Raw genomic sequence first — 14,148 nt, forward strand, 5'->3', positions numbered from 1 at the left:
GGACCACACTCCAGAGGGACTGCTCAACTGAAGCCTGAAAACAGGGAGGAGGGAGCCCTCCTTCAACCCCCAAACGAGGCTCTCCTCCACCCTCAGAGACAGAAGAACTGCCAGCCTCCTCCTCCACTGAGGGTTCTTTTGATCCCTCCAGGATTAAGAAGAGGTGCCAGGTCATAGAGGAGGAAATGAAGGGGAAAGAAGTCAAGTCTGGGGACTTCCTTGGTGGCACAGTGGTTGAGAATCCGCCTGCCAATACAGGGGATACGGGTTCGAGCCCTGGTCCGGGAAGATCCCACATGCCGTGGAGCAACTAAGCCCGTGCACCACAACTACTGAACCTGCGCTCTAGAGCCCGCGAACGACAACTACTCGAGCTCATGTGCCACAGCTACTGAAGCCCACACACCTAGAGCCTGTGCTCCACAACAAGAGAAGCCACCACAATGAGAAGCCCACACACCACAACAAAGACTTAACACAGCCCCCAAGTAAATAAATAAGTTATAAAATAAAAAAATAAAATTGTTTAAAAAAAAAAGAAGTCAAGTCTGAACCCTGGGTCCCAACGCTGATCATGCCTCTTGGGCCCTGGGCACGGAATCACCTCACTGCTAGTCTGGGGCTTGAAGAAGGTGGGGAGCAAGACCACCAAGACCAGGAGCTGTCCTGGCCTGCTAGCCCCAGTCCTGCCTCACCCTAGACAGTTGTGTGTGTGTGTGGAGTGAGGGCGGTGAGCGTCTCCCTGTGCCTCCATTTACTTAACCACCCTTTTTAAACCAAGAGGTTTCTTCCCGTATAAAAACGCCCACAGTCTTGAGCTAACCTAGGCAGAAAGTTTCCCACTGGGGCACAAGTTTAAGGGCTCTGGGGTAGGGGTAGAGGTTCTCAAGAGTGGAGGCTACTGCCTCCAGGTCCTTTAACTCAGGTTCTTCTCCACCGCCCCTCTCTTTTAAGCACTGCCCTCAGCTTCTGGACTGCGGCGCCTTTAAACCCTCTCGGCCCTTGCCCCGCCCCTGGTCCGCCCCGTCCGAGGCGGGAGCGGGCTGAAAACCTCCGGCCGGGCCCGGCCCTGGCGCTTCACTCGCGCTGCAGACCCCGCCTGGAGTGAGCAACTCTCCGGCCCGCGTGAACGGTGAGCTGGAGGGAGGGGTCTCTAGAAAGCTAGAAGCCAGAGCTTGCGACTTGCTCCAGTGAGCTTGGTGATCAAGGGCTGGCAGGCAAGGGTCCGTTGACTGCTTTGCCCCTCCCCGGGCTGTCAGGTCTGTCCCCAGGCTCTGACCCCGCATTGTTGAGCAATGAGGTCAACCGCTGTTGCGAGTGCATAGACGGGGCCGTCCGTCCGGATCAGGGACTCGGGGACTGCGTCCCGCCCGCCGGCTCCAGCCCCGGGTCTTCGCTGGGTGGGGAAAGGGGGGCGTCAGGGATTAGCTGGCTGGCCCCCAGTGATGGTGCGTACAGGGTCCCGGCGCCCACCCTGGCCAGCTCGGCGCCGCCGGGGCTTCCGAAGCGACACTTCACTTCCTAGTTCCAGGAGCACGTGTGGGTGCTGCCTGCCCTCTGCGTCCCCGAAGCCGACCTTTCTGTTCATTCTCCTGCAGCTCGTTTTTCCGGGGATTCGGCGTCGCGGGTTGGGGCGAGGGGGCTCCGCGCGCGGGTCCCGCATGGCCTCGCCTTCCCGGGTTCGGGCGGGGAGTTGAAGCTCCAGTCGCCTCCAGGAGAGTCCCCCCGACCTGAAACATCTGGGAGGCTGCAGCCCTGTCTGCGCCCCATCATGCCCTGTCTGTAGGAGGTGGTGTTGAGGGAGGATGGATGCTTTCCAGGCCTCCAGCCCCTACGGGAGCCGATGCCCCCACCCCTTGCCCCCTGCTGCTGGGAAAGTCGGTGGTGGCCGCGGGCGGGCGGTCGGGCGGGCTGCCCAGACCACTGCGTCACCCCAGCGGCGGGCGGTGGGTGATTCATCCCAGTAACGGCCCAGGGTGTGGCGAGGGGGGGGGGGCGGCAGGACCGGAAATGGACTGCCACCTCCCTCCCCCACCCCCCTCCCTCTGCAGGCCTCCTGGAGTCTCCTGGAGCCGGTACCTGTGAAGTTCTGGGGCACCTTGGTATCTGTGAGCAGAAAGAAGTGGGGTAGAAGTGAGGATGGACTGGTGTGGGGATCCGGTGTAGGAGGAGGCCTGTGGCTCTCCTAGTTTTCTGACTCCAGAGCACCCGACAGAGGGACAGCTCCCCGTCTTTAACCCCACTCCCAGTTTCTCCTTCCTAGTCTACAGGGAAGACTGCCGAGGAGGCCAAGGTAGGGTGGGGCCGGCAGGGCCCTCCCCTTCCAGAATCAACAAATAAGTCTTTGTCCAAGTGCAGTTCTCCCCCCACCCCCCCATTCCACAGCCCGGGTCCCTCTTTTGCTCTCCGGGGATTGGCCTCTAATCCCTTCTCCCCACCCCCATCCCCTCTCTCCCACCCCCATCCATTCTCCCCCACCCCACATCCCTTCTCCCCCACCCCCATCCCTTCTCCCACCCAGGATTTTCAGTTATGGGGCTCTCTAGCTCAGAATGTACCTTCTGTTCCCAGGACATTTCTTCTACTCCTGAACTATTTCCTTAAATCTACTTCTCTACCCCAAAACTTGTAATTTCCCTTCTCCACACGCCCTCCGTACCCTCCGCAGCTGCTTCCTTGAGGAATCCCTTGCACCTGTCTGTACCTGTGAAGCGGCCCCTTTCCCAAGGATCCCACTTCTGCTCCCCGCCCTCGCCCCGCCCCCGCTCCGCCCCCACTCGGAGCCTCCCCGCCACTCCTGCGCCGAGTGGATGTTTCTGCCTGGTGCCCCCACCCTGCCCCATTCCTGTGTTTGGTACACAGAAGCCATGGCAACGGCCCCCACCATACCCCTCCTCCTGCGCAAGCCTTGTGGCTTCCTGTTTGTATAGCTTCAGCTTTCTCTTCTGCTTGCTGACTCTTGATACCAAGGGGGCTGCCCCAAGGTGGCCCTTCAATCATAGGTCTCCCATCACCCCCGCTCCCTGTGGCACTTCACTTTGGGGGCAAGTATCCCTGTTTTGCCTTTTCAGAATAGTCTTAATGCCAATTCTGGATTGGGAGGTTCCCCTGTGTCCTCTCTGCACAATGAATGGAGAGTCCCTTTGTCTTTCCAGTTCAACACCCCAGCCAGGAGCCCTGGAATCCTACTCCCACCCCATGTCCGCTTTTTCTTTGGCGTCGGCGGTGCGGTGAGGTCAGCTTCCAGCCCAGGGCCTGGGTGGGGCTGAGGGCTGGAGTGCCTTTTGTGGCCCCTCCCCCTTTCTCAACTGTTGTAACCTTGTGGGTGGGAGTGAGGGCTGTTCCCACCGCTGTAGGCAGCTCTGGGGTTTAGGTTACTCACTGCCAATCCACCCCCCAAGCTGTGCAGCTGTTGTTTTCCCTTCGGACCCCCAGCTCTGGGCATCTCCCACACAGCCTTTCCCCACTGCAGTAGGCAACTGGCTACCTTCCCTCCTTTAAGGGAGAGCCAGGGAATGTCCCCTGAGTGTCACTAGCGTGGGCCACTCCAGCTCCAGCGGCCGCAGCCCCTCAGCGTGTGCCTGCTCGTGGGGGTGGGGAGAGCAGCCGTGGGCAGGCTGGGCCCGTCTGGCCTGCCTCCTCCCAGAGCTCTGCTTTACGGCTCTGGCACCTCGGGATCTAGGGCAATGGCTCCAGAGTGGAGCCGAGACACTGCAGCTGGAGTCTGTGACCTTGCCAGATGTGCCCAGGCACCAGAGTTTAGGAGGGAAACCCAGAGGTGGGTCTGGGAGGCCGAGTCTGTCCTGCCCGTCCATACCGTAAGTGACACTGGAGGGGTCACTCTTCGGTCCTGCGCTCCCCTCCTAACCCTGGTGTCTGGGTTAATCATTCTCCTGTCCTTTCTTTCCCTGGGCCATAGTGATCCCTGGGCCTCAGGCCACTTGGCTCCATGGAGACACAGCCCTGAGGCCCAGGTGACCACAGTGAAGCTGCTCCCAGAAGTGAGGTCTGAACATTGGGCTGGGAAAAGGGGGCTTACTGGTGGCAGCAGCCTCTGGCCCCCCTCTCCTTGCTTCTGAGCCTCCCAGCCGTGGCCCTGTGCGTCAGGGGTCACAGGCTTACGGAGACCGAGTGGCTCTCGGCTGGGCAGCTGGGGCTGGGCTGAGGGGAGAGAATCTTGTCTCCCTCTCTCCACTCGGCCGGCCTGCCCTCCCCCTGCTGAGTGTGTGCTGGCTCGTGGTGTGGGTCGAGGCCCAGACTGACATTTATCTGGCCGGGCTTCCGGGCTGGGTGAAGTGGGGCTGGGTTGTCTTAATGAGGTTTAACAATAACTGGTTATGGGGAGGATCGCTGCCGGAAATGTGCAGCCCAATGGGCTGCAGTCGGAAGGAGCAGCCATGTTGCAGTGCGGGGGAGGGGACTGGCCCGAGCCCCACCTCTGCTGGGGCTGAGAGGTGGGAGGACGTTTGAGGCAGCTGCTGTCCCTGTGGCCTGCCCCGAGGCCCAGGGAGGAGGGGTTGGGGTGGCTCAGCCTGCTGTGCGGGGGACCCAGGGAGCCAGAGTGACTCCATCCCTTAAGTCTGACCTGGCCTGGGGCCAGAGGTAGGGAGAGGCAGTGTTTCTCTTCCCTCTCCTTGAACAGAGGTGCCTGGCCTGGGGCATCCCCTTTTATGTACAGTCAGCCAGCTCTATCTCAGAGCAGAAAGAAGAGCCCATGGGGAGGAGATGGGGGCAGGAAATGGGGTCCTGGCTCCCACTCGCCATGGGTAGCATTCCCAGGACAGGGCTCTGGGTGTGGGACCTAGGCGGGGAGGTGGCAGGTGGGGACAGACTGCCCACTGTGAGGTGCTGTCAACCTAGGCCAGTGGTCATGAAACCACCCAGTTCTTCCTAACTGAGGTCCTCCAACTAAGTTAAAGAAACCCCGCTGTGTATTTCCCCATCCCTCCCTCTCTTCCCGGGTTTCCCTAAAAATGCCACCCAAGGCTCCTGGATTAGTGCCCTATTCCTGCTGTAACAAATTATCACAAACTGAGTGACTTAAAGCAACACACTTGTAATATCTTGCAGAGCTAGGTTTCACTGGCTAAAATCAAGGTGTTGGCAGGGCTTGCATTCCTTCCAGGGGACTTAGGGGAGATTCCATTCCTTACCTTTCCCAGCTTCTGGAGGCCATCTGCATTGCTTGGTTCATGACCCTGCGTCACTCCAACCTTGGCTTCCTTCTCACTTCTCCCACTCTGACTCATCTGCCTTCCTCTTTCACTCATAAGGACCCTTGTCGTGAGTACATTGGGCCCCCCTGGAGACCCAGGGTACTCTCCCTATCTCAAGATCTGTAATTCAATCACATCTGCAAGATCCCCTTTGCCATATCAGGTAACGTTCCCAGGTTCTGGGAATTAGAACATAGACACCTTTGGGGGGCCATTATTCTGCCTACCACTGCTTCTAGAAAGGAAAGTAGAATTAGGTATTACCTCTTTTCTCATGGGAAGCCCCTTTGCCTGGTGAAATCTGTTAAGGACCTACTCAGACCTGCCTCTTCCAGGAAGCCCTCCAGGCTTCTTCTGCCAATACTCCTCTCTCAATTCCTATAACATGTGATCTGACTGTGTAGTTTAATATTCATCATGTACAACTCTTGCCCTTTCATAGGTGCTCACTTTGTCTCTCTGATGGCACTGTGGGCAACTTTGGGACCAAGGACTTCTGTGTCTTCCACAATCCCCAGCACAAATAGTGGGTGTTCAATTAAAACCCAGTGGCTAATTAAGGGTAGATCTGTCCAGTCTCCTAGCTCCTGACATAGGTTTCTCCAGCCACTCCATATTCTTTCCAAATCATTCTCTTGCCCAGAACTGGAAAAGGCAGGGTTGGGGTTAGAATGACCAGTTTGCCTTTGCTAAAGCTGACCACCCCAAATGAGGGGCTGAACCCCCAATCCTGGTCTCATTTACCCTATTTTCTATTCCAGCGGGTTTTATACTTCATTGTAGCAGTGGAACCATTCAAATGAAATCTAATGGGAAGCCTCAGTAGAGTAGACAGGCTACCTGTCACAGGGGTGGAAGAACCCAGAGGTGCCTTAACACCTCCTAGAGTTCTGAGCACTGAGAGTCTAGCCCATGTCCAGGGGTTAAGGTGAGACTTCCCTCATTTGGTGGCTGTTCTCACCTCCTCACCTCCGGGACCCACCCTGGGGATATGGTGTGTGTCAGAATCCCCCACCCCACAGGCTGCAGAGTGCTGACCACAGGCCTGGATGTGTCCTCTCCCCAGCTTCCCCCAGACACCACCGCAACTTTGGGATGGCCAACAGGGGACCTTCCTACGGCCTGAGCCGGGAGGTACAGCAGAAGATCGAGAAACAATACGATGCAGACCTGGAGCAGATCCTGATCCAGTGGATCACCACCCAGTGCCGCAAGGATGTGGGCCGGCCCCAGCCTGGGCGCGAGAACTTCCAGAACTGGCTCAAGGATGGCACGGTGAGAGCTGGGCGCCTCTGACCAGAAGTGCCAGGAGAGCAGGGCTGGATCTGAGGGACCGGGGATTGTCTCAGCTGAAGAATGGAGGGCAGCCCCCTCCCAGCTCTTCTTGAGCCGGGATATCTTCATCGTGCAGAGGCCCCCTGCTTTCCTCCCTCCTGCCGAGGGAAGTGGGAGGGTGAACGTGCCTCCCTGCAGTGGAAGCCATGTGTGACAGAAGGAAGAGGAACTCTAAGGGAAGAGCTGGGGGAGGTGTGCTGTAGCTGGTAATCCTGGAATAGCACTGTTTACACTCTGGGCTCAGAGGCAGGGGCCTGGGCAGGAAGGAGCCTGATGCTCGCTCCAGGTAGAGTCAGAGCTGTCTTCAGGTAGGAGAGGCACCTCTGCGGTTCACTGTCTCTAGCGCCGAGCATGGTACATTCTGATCTGTGGTAGGCAGGGCCTCACTTCTGCACACCTACTGTCCTCACCCAGGTGCTGTGTGAGCTCATTAATGGGCTGTACCCCGAGGGGCAGGCCCCAGTGAGGAAGATCCAGGCCTCCACCATGGCCTTCAAGCAGATGGAGCAGATCTCCCAGTTCCTGCAAGCAGCCGAGCGCTACGGCATCAACACCACTGACATCTTCCAGACTGTGGACCTCTGGGAAGGTGGGTCAGGGCCAGGGCACTGTCATCCAGAAGACCAGAGGCTGGGCTGGGCCATGTCCACCAGGGAGAAGGGACAGGTTTCTGATACCTGAGGACAAAGAGTGGTGTGTGTGTGTGTGTGTGTGTGTGTGTGTGTGTGTGTTTATGGAGGAGTTGGCCATATTGAGGGTTGGGTTGGAGAAGGGTCGGGAGACCAAGAGTAAAAGAATTAGGAAGCTGGGCCTGCTGACTCAGTGATAGAGGTGGAAGCCTGGCATGCAGGACCCCAGACCCACTGAGGCCAACACACCCCCTCCCCCTTCCCAGGAAAGAACATGGCCTGTGTGCAGCGGACACTGATGAACCTGGGTGGGCTGGCGGTAGCCCAGAACAATGGGCTCTTCTCTGGAGATCCCAACTGGTTTCCCAAGTGAGTACTGCTGGGGCAGCCCAGGCCCCGGGCCGGCGCGGTGATCCTGCCCACTCCTGTCCCTAGGAAATGCCCTTTACAAAGCACTTTCACATTCCTCGTCTCACTTAATCCTCATGAGTCTCCCGGGGTGGCAAGGGACAGTCCCTTTTGAGAGATGACCGGGTGGCTTCAGAGAGCTCAGGGCTCTCCAGGGCAGAGCTGGCACCAGTACTTAAGCCAAAGAAAGCCTGTGCTGTGTCCATGGAGGACATTTACTGGGGCAGCCTCCACCCTCCTCCTAACCAACGCTCCCTTTCCACCCAGGAAATCCAAGGAGAACCCTCGGAACTTCTCAGACGACCAGCTGCAGGAGGGCAAGAATGTGATTGGGTTACAGATGGGGACCAACCGCGGGGCGTCCCAGGCAGGCATGACCGGCTATGGGATGCCGCGCCAGATCCTCTGATCCCACCCACAGCCCTGCCCCTGCCTGCCGTGAATGGTTAATATATACATATATATATATATATATATATATATATATATATATGTGTATATATGTATATATATATTTTAGCAGTGACATTCCCTGAGAGCCCCTGGAGCTCTCACGCTCCCCTCTGCCAGGGTGGGGGCCTGGCCTGTCTCCTCTGGGGGTGCCTGACGGTGACCTCCCCACTGTGCTTACTAATACATTCCCTTCTCTAAATCCACCAAAACTGGACCAACTGGCCTCTTTTCCCCGGGACCAAAATTAGGGGGGCATCACCCCCTCTCCCCACCATACCTCTTCTCTTTCTCTCTGGCCTCTCTTCCCCTGAGCCCTGTGCCCTAATCCATTCCTTGGCTGGGAGTCAGGGATGCTGCCTAATGGCCTTCTCCCCACAAGTACGCCTCGCCCACAGCTGTGGCTGCAGGGACTTAATTTATAGGGAGGGGTCTGTGGCGGCTGCCCCCCCAGCCCCAGCTGGACTGCGCTCACCACACTTCTGAGGCAGCCTGCCCTGGCAGAGGCCTTCAGGCTTCTCATTTTCCATTCCCCTCTCTGTGGCTAACGGGTGGGGGTGAGGGGACCGGGGAGGGAAGGCTGCCCACCATGGGCTGGGGCTTGAGGAATCTGAGCTTGCTGGTTTAAATAAAGAATCTCTGTCTTTTTTTGGATGGACTCTGGCTGTGTCTGGGGCCACTGAGTCCACTGTTGGGAAGGGAGGAATGTGGGGGAAGGGCGGTGACTGGGTCCAGGGAAGAGGGCTTTGAAATAAAAGGTTACAAACATCTCCCCATCATCGATTTCCTTCCCATTCTTTTTCTCACTTGGTTTAGGGGTGGGGTTGAGATGGGACAGGCCCTCCCAGCTGCCCTTGGGCTAGAAGCCATGATGACAGCATATGTGGGCAGGCTCCACAGGGAGGGGGGGCCCTCACCTACCCAGGTGCTCCTGGCTGGGCCCTTCCCACAGCCAGAACAGTTCTCAGCCACTGCAGGAAGGTGGGGCCGGCCGTCCGTCCACACAGCCCTGAGTCCTGGCAGGTGTCTGGGTGGGAGGCCCTCAGGCAGGCTTGATGCAAGGTGGCCTCTGGTGGCCAGACCAGTCTGGGGGCCAGGGGTAGGCTTGCGGTGGTGAGGATCTGGCGAGCTGGGGGATGAGTGAGCAAGAAGGAGTTGGTGGTGGTGGCTGGAGGCAGGAAGCCTTGTTGATCATCCCAGGCACTTGTGAGCTGCTTGCTGGTGAGAACCTAGCAGCATTCCTTCTGGACGGGTGGCCCTGGACCACAATAATCAATTTTGGGGTCAGGTTGTCCTGAGCTCCCAGCCCTGACCCAGGCATGAATGTAGTTCCAACCCCACGGCCTTCCCATCAGACCCTGTGTCTCCCTAGAGGCTCTGGGCCAGTCCCCCACTTCAGCTCCCACCTGCATCAGCCAACCTGGCCTCCACTGTCCCTCTCCCCATGTCCACTGCAGTGTGTCTCTATTTCCCGAGGATGGGAAAGCCACACGTTGTGCCTGAGGGTGACAAACTGTGCAGTGGTGGATAACAAGAGAGCTTCCATTCTCCTTTCACCCACCCCACTGTGGTTCCCTCTGCCAAGAAGCACCTACTGTGTGCCAGGCCCCATGCCACTGCTGTACATTAGCCGTCAGCTCAGGGGCTCTCCACCTTATCCGAGCCCCAGCCATGGGCGAGATGGTATTTGCTTGCCTGCTGTACTCCCTTGGGTTGTGGCACAGATAAGATAGGGTACAGCCTGTTTGCAAATTCCCCGGGGATTAGCTGTCTCTCCACCCCGTTATCTCCCATTCAGGAAGCCTCCGTGGAATGCCAGTGAGGAAGAGTGATGTCACTGCAGACGCAACATTGAATTCATTGATATTTGAACTGAAAAAAAAACCGGGCTTCCCTGGTGGCACAGTGGTTGAGAATCCGCCTGCCATTGCAGGGGACACGGGTTCGAGCCCTGGTCTGGGAGGATCCCACATGCCACGGAGCAACTGGGCCCGTGAGCCACAACTACTGAGCCTGCGCGTCTGTGCTCCGCAACGAGAGGCCGCGACAGTGAGATGCCTGCGCACCGCGATGAAGAGTGGCTCCCACTCGCCGCAACTAGAGAAAGCCCTCGCACAGAAACGAAGACCCAACACAGCCTAAATAAATAAATAAATAAAAATTAAAACAAACAAACAAAAAAACATCAGAGGGTACTCAAAGATTGAATCATTATAAAAACAACAACAACAAAAAAAACCCCACAAAAAACCATTTGCACCCTTCTCTGATTTAACTATAGCTATGAATTATGGGCCACAGGCTTCACGACTTTCTGGGACCGGCACACCACAGAGCCAAGACTGAGGACCACTGTCTTCTCCCAGCAGATTCCCATGTTAGTCCACAAGGTGGATATGACTGTATTATTTCCCTCATTTTGTTCCCAAATGAGCGTACTGGGTCCCAGGACAAGAAACTCACCCAAAGCCATATAAGGATTTAGTGGGCAGAGAGGGGTTTTGAACCCAGGTCATCCTGGCTGGGAGCTGGCTGAGCCTATGCTGCTCCAGCCGGACTGGATTTGAGAGGTGCTCAGCCACGGGACTCACCTCCCTCCTGGCTGGATCCACCACCCACCAGCAAGCTCTGGGAGGCCCCTCCATGTCTCCCCTTAATCCACTTCGCTCCAGGTTCAGCTCCTTCCTTCTGGAAATGGCCTCCACTGACTCCTCAACATTTTGTTTTGTTTTCTGTTGGCTTTACAGCATTTTGTTCCATGTGAAATCACAGTTTCATCCCTAATTTGGCCCCTCTCATCTCTCCTGGCACTCCTTCAGGCCCTGGAGCCCAGAATGGGTCCCAGCCCTGGGAATAGAGGGAAAAGCTTCTCTGAGTGGCAGCCCCTTTTCCTGCCATCTCCTAGCAACTCATTCCCCGTGGCTTTCCACACTGGTGTTCCCTAACACCCTGCGCCTGCAGGATGGTTCCTGCTGCCCCGAACAATCTCCCCTTCCAGGTGTCACCGTGGCTACTTTCTCTCCTTGTTCAAATGTTACCTTCCAGTTCAAACATACTGCCTTCCCTGGCCACCGTGTTTAAAATTGCACACTCCACTCTCAGCCTGCACCCCATCCTCCTTCCCTCCTTTCTCCTATCACTACATGATACTCAGTGTATTTTACTTATTTATCTTCTGTCTCCACCCACAGGATGTACACTCCGTAAGGGCAGGTTTGTGTTGGTTTTGTTGATGCACAGTAGTGCCTGGCGTGTTGTAGGTGCTGGATAAATATTTGTTGAATGAACGAATGAATGAGTGAATATCACACTGCCCTCATGCTCCTGAATCCCCTGGCCTGGTGCCCAGCCAGCCCAGGGTCCCAGTGACCCAGCCTGTCATTGGATCTGAAATGAAACCAGTTTCCATTTCAGTTTCCAATGCTTCCTCATTGTTCATTTCTCAAAGGTAAAAACCTGAGAAGCCAGTTCTCCCTATAGCCAGAGGAGTGGAGGTTGGGAAGGGGATGGAGGGTGGTTTGTGTGCTCTGGGCAAGTGGAACGTGCTTGAGGATTTGGCAGGAAAAAAATGGGAAGAGGGCAGAAGGAAGGGGTAGGAGCCAGCATTGGTTCATTTACTCCTTGCCCTCAGCCTTGCAGTGGAAGATCACTGTGGAGGTAAAGGGAAAGTAGGCTTGGCCCATGGTGGCTGATGGGAAGGAGAGCTGGAGAAGGAAGGCAGGGAGGAGGAAGAGGAGGGGGGGGGGGGGGGGGGGGGGGGAGGCTAGGGGGAGGGGAGGGGAGGGGGAGGGGGAGGAGGAGGAGGGGTTCACAGTGTGGCTGACCTGTAGGGGAAAAGTATAGTTCTGTGCGGTCTGTTCACGTGCACTGAGTGTGCGTCCAGGTGTGTGAGAATTCACAGGGCCAGGGCTCAGGGGGTGTGGGTGGGAGGAGATGAAACTGTGACCTTGTGTGGAGGCTGCCTGTGAGTATGTGTTTACCAAGGACTGGGGACTGGGGGTGCAGAGAGGTGTGTGTCAGGTGTGTGTAGGCAGAGGGTAAGCATCTGAGTGTTTGTCCATGGCTCCCTGGAGAACAATATGTCCATTCCTGCCTGTGCAGCCCAGAGAGGCCTTTGAGAGCTTGGCAAAAGGCCCAAGGACCAGTGGGACAGGGAAAGGGCTGGACAGTAGGGCCCCAGGGAGGGAGCAATAAAGGGCCTGGGATTAAATTTGTTGAAGAGAAGGCTAAAGGTAAATTAGTAACCGTCTCCTTGTGAAGAAATGAGTTTTAGTCCCAGTGGCTAGGGAGGTAGATTAAAAGAAAATACACTGAAGTTGCACCTAGAGAAATTTAGGTTAAACAAGGAAAAATGATTCTCTTGACTCTGAGGTGTTATTAGCCTCTGGACTCTCTTAAGGGTCAGGAGGAAGGTCTTCAATAATAGGACAAATCTCATCTTAAAGTGGAAAATGAGCAATTCTGCCTGGGAACACTCATACACACCCATTTTTTCATTCATGTATTCATTCCTTCAACAATTATTGGGGTTCTACCCTATGCCAGGCCTTATGGGGCCTATGAAGATTATTAATACATGATCTCTTTGCTCAAAAAGTACCTAGTCCTGTAGGGGAGGTAAAACATGGATAGGAGCCATGGTAATTCAGAAAGCCAGTGATATGTGCCTTTGGAGAAATGCAAGTAGGGCTCTTTGGGAGGATCACTTGCCAGCCTCCCGCAGCCCTGGATCATTTCTGGGGTGGAGGTTGGTGGTGATGTCATGGTGAGCTGAGGCTATGTGTCTCAGGGCTCCTCTCCCCTGATCTGCTGGGGGGAGTGGGGCTGCTGGTTGGTGGGGGTGGAATTGCTCCTCTGGAAGAAGGAGTAGTCACTGGCTCTGTGGTCAGAGGTCAAGTTTCAGTGCGGGGTGGTGGGGGGGTGAAGGGGCTGTTCCTTTCCTGCCTGGGGTGGGGGTGGGCAAAGAAGCCCGAGTCAGGGTGAGAACCAGGGATTGGGTGGGGACAGATCAACATCACTGGGGGAGGGTAGGTTGGGGAGTGGGTCATACAAGCATCTCCCCAAACACTGGGGCTGTCACACCATTTCACCCCGCTGTGGGCAGGGCCTGAATTTTGAGTTGTGTTTCCATGAGAGAAATGTAGCTCGGTTGGGGCTGAACCATCACGGTGACGATGATGATTCACTACCATTTTTCTGTTAGTCACTCTGCTGAGAGCTTTACCTGTGTATTGTATTTGTTCTTCCATTATTTCAAAAAATATTTATTGAGCACCTATTCAGGGCGAGGCATCTAATGGGTGTTGGAGGATACAGAAGTCAACAAAACAAGTACAGTTTGTGCCCTCCTGGGAGGAGCTAGAAGAGCAGACAGCTAATTATAATGTGATTTGTGGCGTGCTAAGGGGAGTCTAGGTGAGAACCCAGAGGAGGGGACTTAACCCAGCCTCACGGGGAGGGGCATCAGTGAAGATTTCTGGAAGGTCTGAACTGAGGATTTAAGGATAATTAGAAGCATAAAGGAGAGGCCAGTAGTGTTGAAGAGGACAGCGGTCTCCGGTCTCCGCTGAGCTGCAGCATGGGTGTGGGCTGGAGGTGGGAATGTACAGGGCTGGACAGTAGAATGGGTGTGTTTAGAGGCCGGAGGGGTGGGTGCTGAGAAATGCACATCATCAGAGGGCCTTCAATGTCAATGAATAATTTTGGACCTTTCATTAAGGGCAGGGGAAGACATTGAAGGATTTTAAGCAGGGGGATGAGGAGATGAGAGTTGGGTTTTAACTTAGCCGATTTCCTGAGGCTGCAAGGTAGAGAATGGCCTAGGGTTGGAGAAGACTAGTGAGTGAGGCAGGCCAACTCCAGGAGGTTACTGCAGCAGTCACAGCAGAGGCAAGAGTGGCCTGGGGAAGGAGGACCAGTGGGGATGGAAAGAAGAGACTGGATTTCAAAATTGTTTAGTACTCTGACTGTGCAGAGTTGAAGAAGGGGGCGAGGGATCCAGAAAGATGGGCTTCTGGATTCAGCCACTAAGCAAATGGTGTCTGTGGCTAGGATGGGAAATCCAGGAGAAGGGGCTTGACCACCACCACAGAATGTTATTCTCTCCTATT

General features: G+C 55.9%; 1 protein-coding gene across 1 annotated transcript; it reads left to right on the top strand.

Annotated features, from left to right (window-relative positions):
- Positions 1 to 1,004: 1,004 nt before the first annotated feature.
- TAGLN2 (transgelin 2) lies at positions 1,005 to 8,806 on the top strand. Its single transcript, XM_029229750.1, has 5 exons — positions 1,005 to 1,132; positions 6,283 to 6,491; positions 6,966 to 7,140; positions 7,447 to 7,549; positions 7,856 to 8,806. The coding sequence occupies exons 2-5, from the start codon at positions 6,312 to 6,314 to the stop codon at positions 7,995 to 7,997; spliced, it is 600 nt and encodes a 199-aa protein (XP_029085583.1). The 5' UTR covers positions 1,005 to 1,132; positions 6,283 to 6,311; the 3' UTR covers positions 7,998 to 8,806.
- Positions 8,807 to 14,148: the final 5,342 nt, after the last annotated feature.

The sequence above is a fragment of the Monodon monoceros genome, unplaced genomic scaffold, assembly GCF_005190385.1.
Source record: "Monodon monoceros isolate NGI ecotype Baffin Bay Population unplaced genomic scaffold, NGI_Narwhal_1 Super_Scaffold_18, whole genome shotgun sequence".
Classification (NCBI taxonomy): domain Eukaryota; kingdom Metazoa; phylum Chordata; class Mammalia; order Artiodactyla; family Monodontidae; genus Monodon; species Monodon monoceros.

Bases quoted from the DNA above. Each gene is read 5' to 3' on its own strand.
- TAGLN2 (XM_029229750.1), top strand. From the start codon at position 6,312: ATGGCCAACAGGGGACCTTCCTACGGCCTGAGCCGGGAGGTACAGCAG. The intron at 6,492-6,965 runs GTGAGAGCTGGG...GTCCTCACCCAG, and splicing joins ACTGGCTCAAGGATGGCACG to GTGCTGTGTGAGCTCATTAA. The intron at 7,141-7,446 runs GTGGGTCAGGGC...CCCCCTTCCCAG, and splicing joins GACTGTGGACCTCTGGGAAG to GAAAGAACATGGCCTGTGTG.